Genomic DNA, 24423 nt, shown 5'->3' with positions numbered 1-24423 from the left:
ATGTATTGCATTAAGGAAATCTTCTGCACAAGAACTCTTTGAAGTGTTCAAGAGCAAAGAAATCAGTCTGAGGACTAAAGATGCGCCTGACCCAAGCCAGGGTATTTTCAATAACCTCATATGCATATGAAAGTTGGACAATGTATAAAGAAGACCATAGAAGAATTGATGCATTTGAGTTATGGTGTTGAGGGAGAACATTAAAAGTACCATGAACCACCAAAAGTACAAGCAAATCTGTATCGGAGGAAGTACAGCCAGACTGTTCCTTAGAAGCCAGGATATCCAGACTTCATCTTTCATACTTTGGACATATTATTAGGAAAGACCAGTCCTTGAAGAAGGATATCATGCTTGGTAAACTGGAGGGTCAGAAAAAAAGAGAAAGTCTCCAATTAGATGGATTGGCACAGCAGCAATGGGCTTATGTGCAGCAACAATTGTGAGGTTGGCGTAGGACTGGGCAGTGTTTCATTCTGTTGTGCATAAGGTTGATGGCACCTAACAATAACAACAACAACATAGAGTTTCCAAGACTGTAAATCTTTATGGCAGCGGAAAGCCTCATTTTCTCCTAAGGAGCCACTGGTTGATTCAAACTACTGACCTTTCAGGTAGCAGTTCCACACATAACCCACTATGCTAGCAGGGCTCTTTATCATCTCCACACTTCGTTTTTGTTTGGTGGTAGGGCCGGGGAATCAAATAAACCTTTCAGCATCTGATTAACGTTGGCATCATGCTTAGTGAAACAAAGAATCAGTGAAAAAGAGGAAGACCCTCAATGAGATGAGGGGCTACAACGATGGGCTCGAACAAACCAATGAACGTACAGAAGTCACAGGACTGGGCAGTGTTTTATTCTGTTGTGCTTACGGTTTCTATGAGTCGGAATCGACTTGATGGCCCCTAACAACAACCACCACTGGGCTAGGGAATCAAATAGCCCTTTCAGAATCTGATTAACCCAAGAACACACCAAAATTTTCAAAAGATTCATGGATAACCTTTGTGAAACTCATTCCGGGATTCCAGGTAACTTATTAAAACATCTTGCTGGGAAATATTTTTCAAGTTGATGTTGTTATTTATTAAATTATTTCTTAAGTGGGATGACTCAGGCATTTAGAAAAAATTCCTGAGTTTTTCAAGTTCAGACTCAACTTTCCACTGTTATGACTTGCTTGGTTAGAAGCCATTTTCAGAGGTCAGATACAAAGTTAGTTGCATTTGGAAAACAACTTGTTACCTTACTAAGGTCTACATGATTAGTAAATACACAAAACCTTAACCAGAGGTACAGCACAGACAGAAATATTTAGCAAATAGCAAAGATCACAGTAGTTCCTTTTATTGGAATAAATGTTTATTTGAACTGAAAAGAAATGTTGTCAGCACAATTCGGCGCCAACAAATCAAGAATTTCAAAAGCTGCCTACTGTAATTTTCTTACTCAGTACAAACATAATTTTGCAAGACCTAAGGTAGATGTTTTTCTAGATACCAATCTTTTTCCTAAATGAGTGCTTGCTACAAACGGTTACTTTTGCTGTCCTTGCATGTTAATAGCAGTTTCAGATCTCAAATATACTGCTAACTTTGATCTCTCAAAATCATCATTCACCCAAAGCAGGAAACTAAGGAAAGCAAGCCTTTTATCAAGGGCTTCATTCAATTCAGTGACTCTATGAACATAAAATTTAAAACACAAATTCATCAGTGAACACAAATTCATAAATAAATCTGAACTAATGATTCAAGTATACATACTCAACTTCCACCCACAGAATGTTAATGAAAACATTTGTTTCAACCCTTTCACTTTACAGGTGACCAGAGAAGTTAAATGACTTTTCCAGAACATCCCACCTTGTTCCTAAGCAGAGTCAAGAAAAAAAAATCTGGTTTCTCAGCTCCCAAAGTTCCTTTTTCCTGATTTCTAGCTCTAGCAGTGTTCATCAACTGAAGCACTATTGACATTTGTTGGTAAGTGCTGTGGAGTAGATTCCGACCCATAGCGACCCTGTGTAGGGTTTCCAAGGAGCAGCTGGTGAGCTTGAACCGTCAGCCTTGCAGTTCAAACGGCTTTGCAGTCTAGCGCATTAACCCACAGTTCCACACCAGGACTGGATAATTATTTGTGGGTGTGGCACTGTGAGATAAAGCACTAGACCACGAAGTTGGGGGTTCAAACTCACCAGCCGCTCCTTGGAAACCCTATACAGGGCTGCTATGAGTTGGAACTGACTTGACAGCATTGAACAACAGCAACAATTCTTTGTTGGGGGTCCTTGTGTGGCACTGGACTGCTAGCCATAAGGTTGGCAGTTCAAACACACCAGCAGCACCTCAGAAACCCTATACAGGGTAGTTGTGAGTCAGAACCACCTAGAGAGCACTTAACAACACAGTTCTTTGTTGTGAGGGGCTGTCCTATACAGTGTAGGATGTGTAGCAGCATCCTGCCCTCTATCTTTTAGGTATCAGCTCCTCCAATCCCCCACAAGTTGTGACAATCAAACATGATGCCATACATTGAAAAATGGCAAAAATACCCCCAGTTGAGAATCACAATTCTAGAATATACAAATATTGCCTCACTCCAAGAGGTATTTTTTTCATCCCATCTTTTCTAAAAGATCTCTAAACACCAATCCAGCTCCAGGGCAGGAGCCCCCCACTCTCTCCTCTACTCACATACTTACCGCTTTATTTATTTTTTTTTTTAACACCAATCTTGTGTTTCTTTGTGATAACCTTTGTGTTACATGGCTTTAAAATACTGTATGCGATGGGGTCTATGTTTATGTCTTAGTTCTCTTATTAGCCTAAAAGCTTCAGGAAGAAAGAGGTCATGTCTTATCAGTCATTATATTTGCTAGGTATTTAGAACACACTTCACAAACAGTAGGCATTCAAAAACAATTCATAGTTTGATTCAGTATAATGAGATTGTCGCCACACAAAAGTTAATTTTCCAGACATTGAAAGTCCCTTTCTTCATTGTAAAGTGAGATAATCTAAATATTGTCATTTTGTGGCCATCTTTTTAGTATTTACTTGCATCTTTGTCTTTGTAAAAGAATACAGTAAATACAGTCATTTGTAATGCCTCAGAAACATCATTTAGAATATCAATTTTTGTTTTGAACTCTTTATGTTGCTTCTGTTCTAAAACAGCTCCATGTGGTGCTACTTATAATATTGTGCATATTTCAGTGTTTCTGTCTTCTTTGCAAGGTATCACCTGACCTTTACCGGCTGTCCCCATAACTTCCAACGGTCATCTTCTGCATCCTAGAAGTGAGAGATGCTGGACGTGAAGTGACTAAGATAACAACAACAACAACCAAAAACCTAATACTTTTTGAGAACGATTTCATACCAGACAGTGTGTGTGTGTAAACGACAATTCATTATTAGGTACAACAATTCTAGAGATTGTTACTATTATTGATTTATGTTCTCTATGAGGACAGTTAGGGACAAGAGTCTAAGCAATCTGCCTAAGGTGACAGAGGCAGGAAGTAGGAGACAAGAGAGAGGAATCTGGACAGTCTGACTGCATAATTTATATTATTAATCCCTACACTGTATTGCTGTTGTTAAGTGCCATCAAGTCAGTTCTGACTCATAGCGATATTGTATAGGGTTTTCAAGGAGTGACTGGTGGGATTGTACTACCAATCTTGTGGTTACCATCTAATGCTTACTCCACAGCACCACACCAAGACAACCAGTAAAATTTGATAACCATAGTCTTCATAAAGAAATCCACTTCTGATTCTCAAAAGGATTTGATTTCAAAAAAGATTTGATGGTAACTTATGTGACGTAGTATGTGTGGACTATGTGGCAGTTATTTTCCTTGAAGTTTTCTTTACATATTCGTTTGATAAGCACTTGTTATGTATCAGGTACTGATCTTGAAAGTGGTTATAGAATCAAAAGATTACAGAATGCTAGCAACAAAGGAAATACTAGGTGCCTTCTAGTCCGGGGGTTTCAAGTCTGCCATTATGTCACTCATCTGAAGACTTTGGCTGTCGCGACTCTATACACAGTAGTACTGCTTGATGATTCTGATACACAACCAGTCTCAGTGATAAGGAAAGTGGTGTTAGAGAAGTAGCCTCTCCAAAGTCACAGAGCAAGAAAACGTTAAAAGTAAAGTTTTTCTGATTTCCAAAAATATTTCCACTACACCAAGAAAATTGTTTCACATGATTAGAAATCTGCTCCTCCAACAAATACTTAGGAAGAAACTGATAAGACAAAATTTGGGAGAAAGTGAAAAAGCTACCAGATATCTGCAGTTCTGCTAAAATAAACAATAACCTCCAAATGCAAAATAGAGCAGCCAATATAGTTAAATATATTGTTGTTGTGGTGGTGGTGTTGTTATTGTTGTTAGGTGCCATCAAGTTGGTTCCGACTCATAGTGACCCTCTGCATAACAGTACAAAACACTGCCCGGTCCTCGGCCAACCTCAGTATTATCGACACGCTTGAGCCCATTGATGCTGCCACTTTGCCTCTTTTTCTATGACCCTCTACCTTACTAAACATGATATCCTTCTCCAGTGACTGGTCCCTCCTGACAATATGTCCAAAGTATGAGAGATGAAGCTTAGCCATACTGGCCTCCAAGGAGCACTCTGGCTGCACTTCTTCCAAAACAGATCTATTGGTTCTGTTGGCAGTCCATGGCACTTTCAGTATTCTCCTCCAACACCATAACTCAAATGCATCAATTCTTCTACGGTCTTCTTTATTCACTGTCCAACTTCTGCAGGCATATGAGGTTATTGAAAATGCCATGACTTGAGTCAGGTGCACTTCAGTCCTCAAACTGACATTTTTGCTCTTCAACACTTAAAAAAGTTCTTGTGCAGCACATTTACCTAATATAATATGTTGTTTGATATTTTTGACAGCTGTTTCCATGAGTATTGATAGTTGATGGGAGAAAAGTGAAGACTTTGACAACTTGAATCTTTTTTCCATTGATAAGAATGTTGTTTATTGGTCCAGTGGTGAGGATTTTTGTTTTCTTGACATTGAGATGTAATCCATACCAAAGGCTGTGCTCTTTGATTTTCATCAGTAAATGTTTTAAGTCCTCTCCACTTTCAGCAGTCAAGGTTGTATCATCTGCATATCGCAGGTTGTTAATGAGTCTTCCTCCAATCCTGATGCCACTTTTTCTTCATATAACCCAGCTTCTCATAGTATTTGCTCAGCATACAGGTTGAATAAGTATGGTGAAAGAATAAAACCCTGTCATACACCTTTCCTCATTTTAAACCATTTAATGTTCCCTTATTCTGTTTGAACAACTTCCTCTTGTTCTACGTACAGTTTCCTCGTGAGCACAATTAAGTGTTCCAGAATACTCATACTTGTCATGATCTATAAAATCGAAAGCCTTTGCATAGTCAGTAAAACATATGTAAATATCTTTCTGGTATTCTCTGCTTTCAGCCAAGATCCATCAAACATCAGCAATGATATCCCTCATTCTATGGCCGCCTCTGAATCTGGTTTGAACCTCTGGAAGTTCTCTGTCAATGTATGATGGCAACCATTTCTGTATTACCTTTAGCAAAACTTTACTCACATAGGATATCAAAGATATTGTCTGATGATTTCTGCATTCCATTGAGTCACCTCTCTTTGGAATGGGCACAAATACAGATAGATATCTTCCAATTAGTTGGCCAGATAGTTGTCTTCCAAATTTCCTGGCATAGATAAGAGAGAGCATCCAGTGCTGCCTCACTTTGTTGAAAAATTTCAATTTGTATTCCATCAATTCCTGGTGCCTTGGTGTTTGCCAATTCCTTCAATGCACCTTGGACTTCCTCCTTCAGTATCATTGGCTCTTGATCATATACTACCTCTTGAAATGGTTGAACATCGACAATTTCCTTTTGATACAGTGACTCGGTGTATACCTTCCATCTTCTTTTGATGTTTTCTGAATCATTCAGTAATATTCCCAGAGAATCCTTCAATAACAAAAGTTGAGGCTTGAAATTTTCTTCAGTTCCCTCAGCTTGAGAAATGATGAGCATGTTCTTCCCTTTTGGTTTTCTAATTCCACGTCTTTGCACATTTCGCTATAATATTTGACATTGTCTTCTTGAGCTGACCTTTGAAATGTTCTGTTCAGCTCTTGTACCTCATCATTTCTTCCATTATGATTTAGCATCTCTACGCTGAAGAGCAAGTTTCAGAATCTCTTCTGAAATCTATTTTGATCTTGTTCTTCTTTCTTGCCTTCTTAATGACCGTTTGCTTTCATTCTGTTTGGTGTTCTTGATGTCACCCCACAACTCTCGTGGTCTTTGGTCTTTAATGTTTAATGCATCAAATCTGTTCTACAGATGATCTCTAAATTCAGGTGGGACATATTCAAGGTCATATTTTGGCTCTTGTAGACTTGTTTTCATTTTCTTCAGCTTTAGGATGAATTTGCATCTGAGCAATTGATGGTCTGTTCCACAATCTGCCCCTGGCCTTGTTTTGACTGATGATATGGAGCTCTTCCACCATTTCTTTCCACAGGTATAGTCACTTTAATTTCTGTGTATTCCATATGGTGAGGTCCATGTGGATAGTCATCTTTTACGTTGATTAAAAAAAGTGTTTGAAATGAATAAATCATTAGTCTTGCAGAATTCTATTATGTGATGTCCAGCATCATTTCTATCAGCAAGGCCGTATTTTCCAACTACTAATCCTTCCTCTTTGTTTCCAACATTTGCATTCCAATCACCAGTATTGTCAATACCACTCATCTCTCAGTTTTGTCGTACTCTGATGGCCTGTGTGTTGCTGTGATTCTGGAAGCCTGATGGGTATTTTAAATACCAGCAGGGTCACCCATGGTGGACAAGTTTCAGATGAGCTTCCAGATGAAGATAGACTAGGAAGAAGGAGAGACGAACTACTTCCGAATATTTAGTCACTGAAAACCTTATGAATAGATGTTAAATATATATGAATGATCAAATTTGAGTGTTAATGAAAAAGTAAAAGGCATCATAATCTAGAAAAATTATAAAAATTATATCATTAGATTTGGAAGCATTCAAACCTGGGTTCAAATATAGCCTTTTGAGTCACTGGTAAAGTCTTGTATCACCCTAAATTGTAACTCTCCATCTGGACAAAAGGAATAACAACTCCGTTTCTGATAATTAAGTCAAACCACATAGGTAAATGCTTGTAGTGTAACTGACTAGTTTGTTGTTATTGTTGTTGTTAAGTGCCATCGATTCAGTTCCGACCCATAGCGACCCTGAATAGGGTTTCTGAGGAGCAGCTGGTGAGCTTGAACCACCAACCTTTCCGTTCAAATGGCTTTGCAGTCTAGTGCATTAACCCACAGTACCACACCAGGTAACTCACAAATATAGTCCGTTTACTTCCTTCCTTTGAAAATGGCTATAAAAGAGAAATTAATTAACAACTTCATAAAATGTGTTGTTGCTGATCCTAGATGTCATTGAGTTAGTCCCCAATCAATAACAATCCCAAGAGCAATGGGATCCTACTGGTGTGTGGTTAACAATTCATTACTAAGGGCAGTAATTCTAAAGATAGTTACTATTATTGTTTCTAATTTACTAATGAGGACACCGAGGCACAGGTGGTCGAGTAACATGCCCAAGGAAGGTAACAGAGGTGGGGAACAGTAGAAAGGATCTAGGAATCATTGTGAGGTATTATGGTTTGTTTGGTTTTATTATGAATTATGTGATAGTTTACACAGGAGAACATTAGTTTTACATTCATCCTATTGTGTATCATTTCATTGTCATGGTTACAATCCCCTCCATGCATCATCAGCCAACCAAACGGTACACCCTAAAAACCTGCCCCATGGTCGTCAGCACACAGCCCCTGTCCCTCTCTGGGTCTAGAATCCCAAGCTGCTCCATCTCTCCACGTCATTGTCTCTGTCCTGCACTCTGCTCTTCTCCCTTGATGGTCCCAGGGACCTCTGCTCCTGGACTAGCTATTGTGTTTTTATTGGTAATTTTTCAGAAGCAGATCAGCAGACCTATTTGAGTTTGGAAGCTCCACTGAAACCTGATCAGCATTGTGAAAACAATCAAGCCTCCACTGGCACACGAGTGGTGGCTTTGCATGGACTACAATGGTCAGGAATCACACATCAGCCTCCTGCATGGACAGTGGGAATTTTACCACGGAAACACCCCTGCCCTCTGAAAATATACAGAATGCTTAAGACATACAATAGATTTCATGTGACCCATGCTTTGTGAATGGAGCACTGTGAAACTGTGAATGGACCAGCTTGCTAACCACAAGGTTGGTGGTTCAAGTCCTCCGCAGGAGAAAGATGAGACTTTCTGCTCCTGCAAAGACTTACAGACTCGGAAACCCTTTACAGGGTTGCTATGAGTCAAAACTGATTTGATGGCATTTAACATAAACAGCATGCTTTGTGCTTCACTAGAAACTGTCTTTGCTTCCAAGTCATGGACAAATAATCTCCTGCAACCTTCCTTGCCTGCCTGCCAGAACCTTAGGAGCTTTTCCTTTCTCTGCTCCTTACTGTGAACACACAGCAAAGTTTCCTTATCCCCTCTTAAGTACCAGAGGGCACCTTTCATGCTCTGATTTCCATCCAAGACTTAATTCAGACTTATGCTATTCCTTCACTGCAGGGAGGTGACAACAGGAGGGTGGCCTGGCACCGGTAGTAAACAAACACACTGAAATGCCACAAGCACTGAATGTTAGAGCTCAGTAACAGATGACTTTGTAAGGTCGGAGATAATTGCACCTCATCAAGGTTTGCAAGAATTGTTGAGAGAAGTATTCTGAAGGGATGTAACTCCTCAAATGACCAAACCAGATCATACTTGAGGCCATTTCCTAAGGAATACCTGTATCTTCCTTTATAAGGTCTTCAACCATGAAGACATTGTTAAAATCCCAGTAGCTCACTGCCATATATCAACCCTGTTGTTGTTGTTGCTAAGTACCGTGGAGTCGGTTCCGACTCATAGTGACCCTGCACAGGGTTTCCAAGGCTGTAAATCTTTACGGGAGCAGAAAGCCTCATTTTCTCCTGCTGAACTCTTTATAAACTCAGACTGCCACATCTCTGTCCTGCTGAGTGGACGGTGGGTTCCACCCGCCAGCATTTCATTTAATAGACAAACACTTCAACCACTGCACCGTCAGGGCTCCTAAGTCCCCAGAAATACTCCTGAATGTAAATTGTTGTCAAGTTCCATCAAGTCCACTCCAACTCATAGTAACCCTGTATAGGGTTTCCAAGGAGCAGCTGGTGGGTTTGAACCACTGACCTGATGGTTCAAACTGACTATGCAGCCCAGTGCTTATCCTACAGTGTCACATGTAAATAGACATCCTTTAAAATGTTATATTGTTGTTATTGTTAAGTGCCATGGAGTCGGTCCTGACTCATAGGGTTTTGAGGTTGTATATCTTTGCAGTAGCAGAAAGTCTCATCTTTCTCCCATGGAACAACTGGCAGGCTCAAACCACTGATCTTATAGTTCCCAGACCAGTGTTTATCCCATTGAGACACTGCACTCCAATGTTAATATACATATGAGTCCTGGTATGGCACTGTAGGATAAGCACTGGACTGAAAACCAGAAGGTTAATGGTTCAAACCCATAAGCCACTCCTCAGAGACCATTTATAGATTCCCTTAAGTTGGACTCAATGGTACTTAAGAACAACTTATATAGAATGGTATGTCATAGGTTTCTTTCAAGAGAGAATTCCAAGTTACAAAAACAAATGATTTACTGAAAATAAACATATCCTAAACTATGGTTTGCATAACTAAAGTTATGGAAACTAGGACAAAAGGAATTAAGCTAAAGAAAGGAAGGCAGGAATGAAGATGTGGAGGACAGAAGGCAGAAAAGATGGGAAGGAGGGAGGGGAGAAGGGGAGGCAGAGACAGAAAAAGAGAATTGTAGATAGATGGGGTGAGGGTTCTGTGAGCAAATAATTTGGAGACATACCAAATTAAGCAAAATTCATAAGGATATATATTTTTTTAATTGCAGGGTTTTTTGTTTTGTTTTGTTTTGAAACTTTAATAAATACTTATGCATGGTAACTCTCTAAGAAAAAGATCTGGTTTGAGAGCATTTCCCAATCTTACGTTTTTCTCAAGTATTTTTAAGACACAGGTAGGTATGATAGATCACCAGTTTGGAAAATGCTGACCTCCAAAGAGAGCTCTGGTAGTGTAGTGGTTACGAATCGGGCTGTGAACCGCAAGGTCAGCAGTTCGAAACTACCAGCGGTTCCGCGGGAGAAAGATGAGACGTTCTGCTCCCATAAAGATTTACAGCCTCGGAAACCCTGTGCAGGGTCGCTATGAGTCGGAACCGACTCCACGGCACTTAACAACAACAAATGTTAGCACAATGTACCACCTTTCAAAAGTTACAACGAATAAGCACCGTAAGTCTTAAGATGGATGAAGACTTGGTTCACCTATCAAACAGAATAGAAGAAATGTCTCAGTTGAGGTCAGCAACTGTGAGTTCTTAAGCTCTGGCAACTCCTGCTGGGAGTAAAACACCTCTTCCCCCACAGTTGCTATTATATAATCATTAAAAAGCAATGAGAACATAATTACATATCATTCAATGTCTTCCAGAGGCCAATTTTTCCCTTTAATTTGGGGCATCATGTGAAATAACTTGGAATCAGAGTCTCTAATTGGGCTGCGCATTAGCCCACAACACCATGCCAGGAGTCCTCTCAGAATAATAGAAGATAAATAAAACAAACCACCGGCTAATTCAGTCAAAACAACGAATCAAATAAAACAAGAAGCAATGTGAGGTTATTTAAGGTGGAATCTACCAATGGGGAGATTTAACACAGTCCCTGCCATTGACTATCACCAGGTTTACACAAGGAATCCTGGTGTGGCACTTGGGTTAATACGTTGGGCTGCAAGGTCAGTATGAATACAAGGTTGGCAGTTCAAGCTCACCAACTGCTCCTTATAGAGTTGCTCCTTGGAAAACCTACGAGTCAGAACCAACTCCACCACGACACTTAACAACAACAGGTTTAGCGGAAGCAAACAAGATAAACCAATTTGTTTCCTTTAGAAAGGCAAAGCAAAAAAAAAAAGACTGTGTAAATGTGAGACTGTTGACATGCTTTTACAAGGAACGGAATGACTTTGGTGTCCAGGCCCCTGGGGAGATCACTGTCCACGCAGACAAACCCCGAGGTGTTGTCACTTACTGCAGTAAGCCTCATCGCTCCAGTCATCACAGTCATTGTAACCATTGCACTGAAGCTTCTTAGGAATACAGAGACCACTGGTACACAGAAAGCTTTCACTGTCTCCTTCACAGGGCACTACAAGGAAAGACAGAAAACATCAGAACACACTTGTGATTTTTATTTTCAGATTAGAAGAAAAAATCAACAGCATAAAGAAAAGCTTCCCTTGCTAAACTACCTCAGTCATTTTCATCATCACTCATTCTCCCTGGAGCCTTGAACATTCATCATGAAATTACGTAGATTTCATACAGAGCACCTGCCCGAGGAAAGCAGGAGAAAATTCACCAGCATGCTTGCTGAGGAAGTCAACAACTGTTCAGAGTACAGGAGAATGGTCACAGAAACTGCACAATTTATGTGATCAGGAATGGGTTTGAATTGGTTTGGAAATTATTTTAGAGAAAATATGTAATACTGTGGGACAAAGTTCAAGATAATATAAGTGGGAGAATGCCAACAGTTTCTTACAAAGTATGATACCATTTTAACCAGAAATAAATATATCAGGTTATTTGTGATTGTCTCTTGTACTAGGATTGTTGTTGTTGTTGTTGTTAAGTGCCGTCGAGTCGGTTCCGACCCATAGCGACCCTGTACAGGGTTTCCGAGGGTGTAAATCTTTACGGGAGTAGAAAGCCTCATCTTTCTCCCGCGGAGCGGCTGGTAGTTTCGAACCGCTGACCTTAAGGTTCGCAGCCCAATTCGTAACCACTATGCTACCAGAGCTCCTTTGTACTAGGATTAAAGGTAATTATTTTCTTCATTATTCTTTACTTAGTCTTTAACAAACTATTCATACAATTATCAAGGCTCACTTTTCTAGGCAGAAATAGAAAAAGACAAAAGTAAAAACAGAACTTTTTATGAGTCTTTGATTCCCTTTTCAGAGTGTTGTTGTTAAGTGCCATCAAGATGGTTCCCACCCATAGAGACCCTGTATAGGGTTTCTGAGGAGCAGCTGGTGAGCTAGAACCACTGAGCTTGCAGTTCAAACCAACCTTGCAGTCCTGCGCACTAGCTCACAGAATAACAGAAGATAAATAAACCAAACCAGTTATCATCTAATCCTTTTGGACTCATGGCAACCTCATATGTGTTCAGAGTAGAATTGTGGTCCATAGGGTTTTCAGGGGCTGATTTTTTGGAAATAGATCACTAAGTCTTTTCTCTGAGGCACTGTTTAATTTTGAGGTAGATTCAAATCGCCAAACTTTTAGTTAGTGTCTGAGCACATTAATCTTTTACACCAGAAGAAAAATGCCACCCTCTCCCCAAATCTGCCTCAGACGAAGATGGACTAGGAAGAAGGAGAGGCAAACTACTTCTGAATGGCTAGCCACTGAAAACCTTCTGAATAACAGCGGAATCGTGTCAGATATAGTGCTGAAAGATGAGCCCCTGAGGTCGGAAGTGACTCAAAATATGACTGGGAACGATCTGCTTCCTCAAAGTAGATTCAACTTTAATGACTTAGATGGAAGAGAGCTTTAGGGACCTACATTTGCTGATGGGCTCAATTCATAATTGTTGAAGAAACAATCGAAAGTATCCATTAATTATTGAAATGTTGAATGCACAAAGTATGAATCTAGAAAAATTGAAAGACATCAAAAGTGAAATGGAATGCATATGATCAATTTCCTAGGCATTAGTAAGCTGAAATGGACTGACATTAGCCATTTGTAATCAGACAATCATATGGTTAACTATGCCAGGATTCACATTCACTGTCAAATAAAGATAGAAAAGAAATGAAAGACCAAATGACTGTCACAAGAGAGTCTGAAACCTGTTTTTTTTTAATTTAGTGAGGCTAAATTGACTGCAAGACACGGTGAATTAAGGAGCTAGCAGAAAATTTCAAAGGGCCTCTTAAGAAACAAAGCATTATAATAAAATATACAAAGACCTGGAGTTAGAAAACCAAAAGGGAAGATACAGATCTCAGCATTTCTCAAACTAAAAGAACTGAAGAAAAAAATTCAAGCTTTGAGGTCCAATAATGAAGGTTCCTATAGGCTCTGGTGTGGCGCTGTAGGATAAGGCACCGGACTGCAAGGTCAGTTTGTACTACAAGGTTGGTGGTTCACGTTCACCAGCCACTCTGGAAATCCTATACAGGGTCCCTGTGAGTTGGAGCTAACCCAATAACAACAACAAATATGCAAAATATTGAACAATGCAGGAAGCATCAGAAGATGGAAAAGAATTGGTGGACATTCGACCATTTAAGGAGGAAGTTTATGAGGAAGAACCAATAGTACTGAAAAAAGAAGTGCAAACCACACTGAAGACAATGGCAAAAAACAAGGCTCCAGGAAACGATGGAATAAAATTGAAATGTTTCAATAAATGGATGCAGCACTGGAAGTGCTCACTTATCTATGTTAAGAAGTTTGTGGTGTTGTAGAACAAGAACTGGACTACGAATCACAAGGTAGGCAGTTCAAACTCACCAATAGCTTTTTGGAAAACCTATACAGGGTTTCTATGAGTTGTAATCAACTTGACGGCACTTAACAACAACAACAACAACGAACCTGGAGAATGGAATGGGAGAGATTCATATTTGTGCCCATTCCAAAAAAAGGTGACCCAGAGGAATGTGGAAATCATTGGACAATATCATCAATATCACATGCCAGTAAAATTTTGCTGAAGATAATTCAAAAAATGTGTGCAGCAGTACAACTACAGGAAGCTGCAGAAATTCAAACTAGATTCAGAAGAGGATATGGAACTTGGAATATCATTGCTGACGTCAGGTGGATCTTGGCTGAAAGCAGACAATGCCATAACCAATGTTTACTTGTGCTTTATTGACTATGCAAAAACATTCATCTGTTGATCCAAATATGCTATTTGGAAGAATGGGTATTCTAGAACACTGAATTGTGCTTATGAGGACCTCTGCATAGACTAAAAGGCAGTTGTTCAAACATTGCAAGGGGATACTAAATGGTTCACACTCAGAAAGTTATGACAAGCTATGGACAACATTGTGAAGTATGAGTATTCCTGAACACTTGGTTGTGCTCATGAGGTCTTACTCTTTTTCTCTGACCCTCCACCTTACCAAACATGATGTCCTTCTCCAGCGACTGGTCCTTCCTGACAATATGTCCAAAGTATGAGAGACAAAGTTTGGACATATTGGCTTCTAAGGAGCAGTCTAGCTGCACTTCTTCCAAAACAGATCTATTGGTTCTTTCGGCAGCCCGTGGCACTTTCAATATTCTCTTCCAACACCATAACTCAAAAGTATAAATTCTACTATGGTCTTTCTTATTCACTGTCCAGCTTTTGCATGCATATGAGATTACTGAAAATACCATGGCTTGGGTCAGGCGCACCTTAGTCCTCAAGCTGATATCTTTGCTCTTAAACACTTTAAAAAGGGCTCGTGCAGCAGATTTGCCTAATGCAATAAGTTGTTTGATTTCTTGACTGCTGCTTCTTTGAGTGTTGATAGTTGATCCAAGAAGAATGAAGTCCTTGACAACTTCAATCTTTTCTCTGTTGATAAGAATGTTGTGGATTGGTCCAGTGGTGAGGATTTTTGTTTTCTTTACATTGAGATGTAATCCATACCGAAGACTGTGCTCTTTTATCTCCATCAGTAAATGTTTTAAGTTCTCTTCACTTTCAGCAAGCAAGGTTGTATCATCTGCATATTGCAGGTCGTTAATGATTCTTCCTCCAATCTTGACGCCACGTTTTTCTTCATATAACTCAGCTTCTCAGGTTGTTTGCTCAGCATACAGGTTGAATAAGTATAGTGAAAGAATACACCCCTGTCATATACTTTTCTTAATTTTAAACCTTTCAGTGTTCCCATGTTCTGTTTGAACAACTGCCTCTTGGTCCATGTACAGATTCCTCATGAGCACAATTAAGTGTTCCAGAATACTCATACTTTGCAATGTTGTCCATAGCTTATCAGGAGCCATGTAATCGAATGCCTTAGTGTAGTCAATAAAGCATAGGTAAATATCTCTCTGGTATTCTCTGCTTTCAGCCAAGAATCATCAGACATCAGCAATGATATCACTCATTCCACATTGTCTTCTGAATCCGGCTTGAACTTGTAGAAGTTCTTTGCTGGGAGCCAGCCCCCTATTCCCATTTGACAAAGTCCCGACAAAGGAGAAGTATCAGCATGGCGGATATTTTTTGGGAAAGTACCCTTTATCTCCTTCTTTGGGATGGTTCTGGTTCCACTTGTGGGGATATATTGTACTGTCACATTCACAGCTCCCACTGTGAGTTCTGCAAAACTTAGGAAAAACCAGTCTTGCAACAATTGTCTCAACTTCACTGGATTTGATTCAAATGGAATTGTAAATAAATTAAGGCAGCATGACCTATTCCCTCCCAGAGAAAAACCCAAATACAAAGCAGCTGCATTGATGTGATCACAGAAGCAGATAAAAACCAAAGTGAAGCTGACCGACCCCCATGGGTCCCAGTTAAGATAGGTGGCGAATTATGGTGGCCCCCTCAAGGGAAATGGGCTGCCTATTACTGGCCAGAACTCACAAACCCTCCACTACCATATACAGGAGCCTACAAAAATGGGCAGAGAATGGTAACATAAATGGAAAGTGGACCAAATTTAGTAGTCTACCTTTTCTGCAGCAATTAGCCAGGTTGGGCCCTTTAGCATGCCTCATGACCCCAAAAGAAAGAAAGAATCGTAGAAATACTGTTACTAAGCAATTTAATGAATACTTTAGAAAAACAAAACAATTGAATAGATGTTGGCAATGCTGTTGCTATAGACAATAGTAGTACCTTATGTAGGGTAGATAATTAATGATTAGCTAGAAGAAACAATAAGACAACGTAGGTAAAGATGATTGAGTCAATAGAAACCTATAGTAGAAAGACAATATAGTTAGGGGTTTGGGAGGTGGAAATGATCTGTGTAAAGTTCAACTTGACCTTTTGGTAGGAATAAGAAAAGACAGTCTATCACTTACATAGAAGAAGAGGAGATGATATCAGAAGAAAAGTACCTAATGGTCAGAAAATGAACAGGACGTGGAAAGGTCAAGAAGGACATAATAGAAATACTTTTATTAAGATTTTGTAATCACAAGGTAAAAGAATGGTATAATCAAAAATGTGTAGTACTTCAAGGAAAAATATCTCAAAGAATCAGATCATTATGCATTGTGTAACTTTAAGTATAAATAAAGACTGTTGCTAAGCTAATCCGGGGCAGTGAGCTCCATCAGCCAACTAAACTGAGACTCCTCGATTACTTTCACTTTCGCCGATTCCGCGTCTCCTCTCGGAGTCTCCTGACCCTGCGAGAGCTGGACTCCCGCAGTTCTTTGGCTATGTATGATTGCAGCCATTTCTGTATTACATTTAGTAAAATTTTACTCGTTTGGGATATCAAAGATATCGTCCAAAGATTTCTTCATTCCATTGGATCACCTCTCTTAGGAATGTGTGCAAATATGGATCTCTTCCAATCAGCTGACCAGATAATTGTCTTCCAAATTTATTGACATAGATGAGTTGTCTTCCAAATTTCCTGACATACATGAGTGCTGCCTCACTCTGTTGAAAGATTTCAATTTGTAGTCCATCAATCCCTAGTGCTTTGTTCTTTCCAAATTCCTTTAACGCAACTTAGACATCTTCCCTCAAGATCATTGGCTCTTGATCATATACTACCTCTTGAAATGGTTGAACATCAACCATTTCCTTTTGGTACAGTGACTGTGCATGTCTTCCATCTTCTTTTGATGCTTTGTGCATCATTCAATAATTTTTCCAGAGAATCCTTCAATAATGAAAGTTGTGGCTTGACTTTTTTCTTCAGTTCCCCTAGCTTGAGAAATACTGAGTGTGTTCTTCCCTATTGGTTTTCTGACTCCAGATCTCTGCACAGTTCATTGTAATATCTTTGTCTTCTTGAGCTGCCCTTTGAACTTTTCTGTTCAGCTCTTGTACTTCCTCATTTCTTCCATTTGTTTAGCATCTCTACACTGGAGAGCAAGTTTCAGTGTCTCTTCTGACATCCATTTTTATCTTTTTCTTCTTAATGACTTTTTGCTTTCTTCATGTATGATGTTCTTGATGTCATTCCACAACTCTCTGGTCTTCGGTCTTCAGTGTTTAATGTATCTAATCTGATTTTCAGATGATCTCTAAATTCAAGTGGGATATATTCAAGAGGTCATTATTTTGGCTCTCTAAGATTTGTTTTCATTTTCTTAAGCTTCAGTTTGAATTTGCATATGAGCAATTGATGATCTGTTCCACAATCTGCCCCTGGCTTTGTTTTGGCTGATGATATGAGATTTTTCCATTGTTTCTTTCCACAGATGTAGTCAATTTGATTTCTGTGTTCCATCTAGTGAGGTTAATGACTAAAATCATCTATTATGCTGTCTAAAGAAGGTATTTGAAATAAACAAATCATTGATTTTACTGAATTCTATCATGCAATCTCCAGCATCATTTCTTTCAGTAAGTCCGTATTTTTCAACTGCTGATCCTTCTTCCTTGTTCCTAACCATTGCGTTCCTATCACCAATTATGGTAAGTACATGTTGATTGCATGTTTGATCAATGTAAGATTGAAAAATTTAGTAGAATTCTTCTATTTCATCCTCACTGGCTTTAGTAGTTGGTGTGTTCGTTTGAATAATAGTGGTATTAACTGGTCTTCCCTGTGTTGTTGTTATGTGCCATGGTGGAGTTGAATCTGACTCATAGCGACCCTATACAGGGTTTCTGAGGCTGTAAATCTTTACGGGAGCAGAATGCCTCATCTTTCTCCCACAGAACAGCTGGTAGTTTTGAACTGCTGACCCTGAGATTCGCAGGCCGATTCGTAACCACTACGCATCTTCCCTGTAGATGCATGGATACCTCCTTATAGCATTGTACCTCATGACTGATCTGAATATGTTCTTCTTGACAATGAATGCAACACCATTTCTCTTCAATTTGTCATTCCTGGCATAGTAAACCATGTGGTTGTCAGATTCAAAATGGCCAATATCAGTCCATTTCAGCTCACTAATGCCTAAGATATTGATGTTTATGCACTCCATTTCATTTTTGACCATTTCCAATTTTCGGAGATTTCTATCTACTAGCCATTGTTGCTGATGTTGATAAGTGCTGTCAAGCTGATGTCGACCCATAGTGACCCGGTTTAGGGTTTCCAAGGAGCGACTGGTAAACTTGAACCACTGACCTTGCAGTTCACACTACTTTGTAGTGTGATACATAAGCCCACAGTGCCACACCAGGACTCCCATTGTTGTTGTTGTGAAGTGCCATCAAATCAATACCAACCCAGAGCAATCCTGTACAGGATTTCTGAGGCAAAGCTGGTGAGTTTGACCTACCGACCTTGCAGTTCAAATGGCTTTGCAGTCTGGCACATTAACCCACAGCGTCACACCAGGACTTCATGGCTCCCACTGATGTTGTTTTTAAGTGCATTGAGTCTTTTCCAACCCATAGCGACCCTGTATAGGATTTCCCAAGGAGCGGCTGGTGAGCTTGAACCAACAACCTTTGAAGTCTGACTCATTAGCCCACAGAACCACACCAGGACTCTCATTAAAGAGATGCAAATCAAAACAACAATGAGATAACATTTCACACCAGCAATAACAGCAAAGATAAAAATTTAAAAAAATAGAGGACAATAAATGCTGGTGAGGATGCAGAAAGACTGGGACCCTCTTACATTACTATTGGGATTGCAAAATTGCCCAAACACTATGGAAAACTGTATGCACTTCCTCAGAAAGTTGGAAATAGAAATACCTTATGATCCAGCAATTACTCTACTTGGTAATTATCCACAAAAAATACAAGTCATAACGTGAGTAGATAACATGCACACCATGTTTATAGCAGCACCATTTATAATAGCAAAAAAGTTGGAGACAGCCTAAGCACCCATAAATAGAATAATGGATAAACAAACTTTGGTACATACACACAATGGAATATCATGCTCCCTTGAAGACTAACTAGGAAGCTGCAAGCTAATGCATAATATAGCTGAACCTTGAGGACATTGTTGTTGTTGTTAGGTACCATCAAGTTGGTAGTGACTCATAGTGACCCTATGTATAACAGAACGAACCACTGCCTGGTCTTGGGCCAACCTCACAATTGTTGCCACATTTGAGCCCAGTGATTCTGCTACTTTGCCAATCCATCTCTCTGGGGGTTTTCCTCTTTTTCTCTGACCCTCCACTTTACCAAACATGATATCATTCTCCCGAGACTGGTCCCTCCTGACAATATTTCCAAAGTATGAGAGAGAAAGATTGGCCATCATAGCTTCCAAAGAGCACTCTGGCTGCACTTCTTCTAGCACAGATCTATTTGCTCTTTTGAGAGCCCATGGCACTTTCAACATTCTGCTCCAATACCACAATTTAGAAGTATCAGTTCTTCTATGGTTTACCTTATTTACTTTCCAGATTTCCCATGCATATGAGGTTATTGAAAATACCACGGCTTGGGTCAGGCGCACCTTAGTCTTCAAACTGACAGCTTTGCTCTGCTACACTTCAACACTTGTGCAACAGATTTGCCTAATGCAATGTGTCATTTGATCTCTTGACTGCTGCTTCCATGAATGTTGATAGTTGATCCAAGAAGAATGAAGTCCTTGACAATCAATCTTTTCTCAATTGATAAGAATGTTGCTTATTGGTCCAGTGGTGAGGATTTTTGTTTTCTTTACATTGAGATGAATTCCATACTGAAGGCTGTGGTCTCTGATCTTCATCAGTAAATATTTCAAGTCCTCTTCACTTTCAGCAAGCAAGGTGGTATCATCTGCATATTACAGGCTATTAATCTGATGCCACATTTTTCTTCATAGAATCCAGTTTCTTAGATTATTTGCTCAGTATATACATTGAATCAGTATGGTAAAAGAATACAACCCTGTCTCACACCTTTTTAAATTTAAACCATTCAGTATTCCTGTCTTCTGTTTGAACAACTACCTCTTGGTCCATGTACAGGATCCTCATGAGCACAATTAAGTGTTCAGGAATACTCATACTTCGCAATGTTGTCCACAGCTTGTCATGATCCACACAATTGAAAGCCTTTGTATAGTCAATAAAGCAAAGGTAAACACCTTTCTAGTCCTCTCTGCTTTCAGTCAAGATCCATCGGACATCAGAAATGATCTCCCTTGTTCCACGTCCTCTTCTGAATCCAGCTTGAACCTCTGGAAGTTCTCTGTCAATATACACTTGCAACTGTTTCTGTATCACCATTATTAAAACTTTACTTGCATGGAATATCATATATATTGTCTAATGACTTCTGCATTCCATTGGGTCACCTCTCTTTGGAATGGGAACATATATGGATCTCTTCCAATCAGCTGGCCAGACAGTTGTCTTCCAAATTTCTTGGTATAGATGAATGAGTGCCTCCAGTCCACCTCACTTTCTTGAAAGATTTCAAATTTTATTCCATCAATTCCTGGAGTCTTGTGCTTTGCCAATTCCTTCAGTGTACCTTGGCCTTGCTTATTCAGTATCATTTGGCTCTGGAAATGGTTGAACATCAACCATTTTTTTGGGCACAGTGACTATGTATATTCTTTCCATCTTCTTTTGTTGCTTTCTGCATCATTCAGTAATGTACCCAGAGAATCCTTTAATAACAAAAGTTGAGGATTGAATTTTTTCTTCAGTTCTCTCAGTATGAGAAATCCTGAGAGTGTTCTTACTTTTTAGTTTTCTGACTCCAGATACTTGCATATTTTATTGTAATGTTTGACTTTGTCTTCTCGAGGTGATCTTTGAAATTTCCTGTTCAGCTCTTGTACCTCTTCATTTCGTGCATTTGTTTCAGCATCCCATGACTCTTCTGGTCTTCGGTCGTTAGTGTTTAATGTATCAATTCTGTTCTTCTGATGATCTCTAAATTCAGGTGGGATATATCCAAGATCATATTTTGGCTCTCATGGACTTGTTTTCATTTTTTCAGCTTCAGTTTGAATTTGCATATGAGCAATTGATGGCATGTTCCACAATCTACCCCTGGACTTGTTTTGACTGATGATATAGAGCTTTTCCATCATTTCTTTCCACATATGTAGTCAATTTGATTTCTGTGTATTCCATCTGGTGAGGTCCATGTGTATAATCGTCTTTTATGCTGTGTAAAGAAGGTATTTGAAATGAATAAATCCTTGATTTTGCAGAATTCTATCATGTGTTCTCCAGCATCATTACTATCACCAGAGACGCATTTTCCAACTACTGATCCTTTCTCTTTGCTCCCAACCTTTGCATTCCAATCACCAGTAATGATCAATACATTTTGATTGCATGCTTGATCGATTTCAGATTGAAGAAGTTGGTAGAATTCTACTTCACCCTCACTGGCTTTAGTGGTTGGTGCATAATTTGAATAATAGTGGTATTAACTGGACTTCCCTGTAGGCATATGAATAGTATCCTATCATAGACAGTGTTGTACTTCATGACTGATCTGGATATGTTCTTTTTGTCAATGAATGCAACACCATTCCTCTTCAATTTGTCATTCCCAGCGTAGTAAATCATTTGGTTTTCAGATTCAAAATGGCCAGTAGCAGTCCTTTTCAGCTCACTAATGCCTAAGATATCGATGTTTATACATTTCATTTCATTTTTGACAATTTCTAATTTTCCTAGATTCATACTTTGTACATTCCCTGTTCCAATTATTAATTGATGTGTACAGGTGTTTCTCTGCATTTTGAGTGGCTCATTTTCCAGCACTATAACTGACAGTGTTTCTCTGCTATTCATAAAGTTTTCAGTGACTAAATATTTGGAAGTAGTTTGTCTTTCCTTTTTCCTAGTCTGTCTTTGTCTGGAGCTCATCTGAAACCTGTCTACCATGGGTGACATTGCTGGTATTTAAAATACCGGTGACATAGCTTCCAGAATCACAACAATTCACAAGCTATCACAGTATGACAAACTGACAGACAAGTGGTGGTCTTTATCAGTATGTACTTCAAATTTTTTTTTTTTTTTTTGCTTCTGGCAAGATTATATCATCTGCATATTGCAGGTTGCTGATGAGTGTTCCTCCAATCATGATGCCACTTTCTCCTTTGTATCATCCAGTTTCTCAGATTATTGGATAAATTGCTCAGCATACAGATTGGTAAAAAGATACAAGCCTGGCAAACACCTTCCCTGATTTTAACTATTCAGTATCCCCTTGTTCTGTTTGAATGGCTGCTTCTTGGCCTATGAACAGATTCTTCACGAGCACAGTTATATGTCCTGGAATTTCCATTCTTCTCAATCATTCATAATTTGTTATTATCCACATCAAATGCCTTTGTGTATCTGATAAAACACAAGTAAACATCTTTCTGGTACTCTCTACTTTCAGTCAAGATCCATGTAATGTGTGCAAGATTCCTCATTCCATGTCCTCTTCTCAATCCAGCTTGAATTTCTGATAGCTCCCTGACTGTGTATTGCTGAAACCATTTTAGAATTATCATCTACAAAGATTTATTTTTATGTTAGTCTTAGAGCATCCATCTATGTTGCTCTGCTTCCCTTTCAAGTACTTCTTTCATGACAATCCCCTTGACCACCCAAGTGATAGAACATAATCTCTACTCAATCATTTTCCTCTTGCTGCTGGTCTCCCTCTTCTGGAAATGCAAACATGAAAACACTACTTACTTGTTTCTTTCATATAGCACACTATTGCACTGATTTTTAACACGTTATTGGTGGAAGATATCTCAATATGCATTTTTTATTGTGCACATCTTTGTGACAAAATAGAATATGATAAATGCCTATTTTAAAAATGTACTTAAAGAGTTCTTAACTTAGATAACCTAAAAATAGGAGCCTACAGTGAATTCCCCTTGTATCATATGTGGCACTTTCGCTGTTGTTGCTAAATGCCATCAAGTTGGGTCCAATTTATAGTAATCATATGAACACAGAGAAATATCATTTGGTCCTGTGCCATAATCACAATAGACGTAAATTTGAGGCCATTGTTGTAGTGTATATGTCAGTCCATCTCACTGAGGATCTTTCTTGTTATTCTGACTTTCTACTATAACAAGCATCTTGTCCTTTTCCAAGGACTGGTCCCTCCTGATAATATGTCCAAAGTACGTGAGATGAGGTCTTGTCGTTATCATTTCCAAAGAGCAATCCATTCATATTTCTTCTAAAACAAATTTGTTTATTCTTCTGGAAGCCCATGATGCATTCAATTAATGTACCACAAAGACAAAGTAAAATGCAACACATAAACATCGATATCTTAGGCATTAGTGAGCTGAACTGGATTGGTATTGGCCATTTTGAATCTGACAACCACATGGTTTACTATGCCAGGAATGACAAATTGAATAGGAATGGTGTTGCATTCATTGTCAAAAGGAACATACCAATATCAGTCATGAGGTACAATGCTGTCTGTGATAGGATAATAGTCATGTGCCTACAGGGAAGCCCAGTTAATACTACTATTATTCAAATTTGCGCACAAACCACTAAAACCAGTTAGGATGAAATAGAAGAATTCTACCAACTTCTTCAATCTGAAATCGATCAAACATGCTAACGTGGTGATTGGAATGCAAAGGTTGGAAGCAAAGAGAAAGGATCAGTAGTTGGAAAATGTGTCCTTGGTGATAGCAATGATGCTGGAGAACGCATGATAGAATTCTGCAAAATCAATGATTTATTTATTTCAATTACCTTCTTTAGACAGCATAACAGATGACTGTACACATGGACCTCGCTATATGGAATACATAGAAATCAAGTTGACTGCATCTGTGGAAAGAGATGATGGAAAAGCTCCACATCATCAGTCAAAACAAGGCCAGAGGCAGATTGTGGAGCACACCATCAACTGCTCCTATGCAAATTCAAACTGAAGATGAAGAAAATGAAAACAAGTCCATGAGAGCCAAAATATGACCTTGAATGTATCCCACCTGAATTTAGAGATCATCAGATGTGATACATTAAACACTAATGACCAAAGACCAGAAGAGTTCTGGGACGACATCAAGAACATCATACA

General features: G+C 39.1%; 1 protein-coding gene across 1 annotated transcript in view; it reads right to left on the bottom strand.

Annotated features, from left to right (window-relative positions):
* CORIN (corin, serine peptidase) overlaps positions 1–24423 on the bottom strand; it is a 342333-nt gene that overhangs the window by 137432 nt on the left and 180478 nt on the right. Inside the window, exon 4 of the mRNA XM_006872676.1 lies at positions 11293–11409. Coding sequence (XP_006872738.1) covers positions 11293–11409 — 117 coding nt within the window. The remainder of the gene's footprint in view (positions 1–11292; positions 11410–24423) is intronic.

This window comes from Chrysochloris asiatica, unplaced genomic scaffold (assembly GCF_000296735.1).
Source record: "Chrysochloris asiatica unplaced genomic scaffold, ChrAsi1.0 scaffold00209, whole genome shotgun sequence".
NCBI lineage: Eukaryota > Metazoa > Chordata > Mammalia > Afrosoricida > Chrysochloridae > Chrysochloris > Chrysochloris asiatica.
This window is presented reverse-complemented; position numbering and strand designations above follow the sequence as displayed.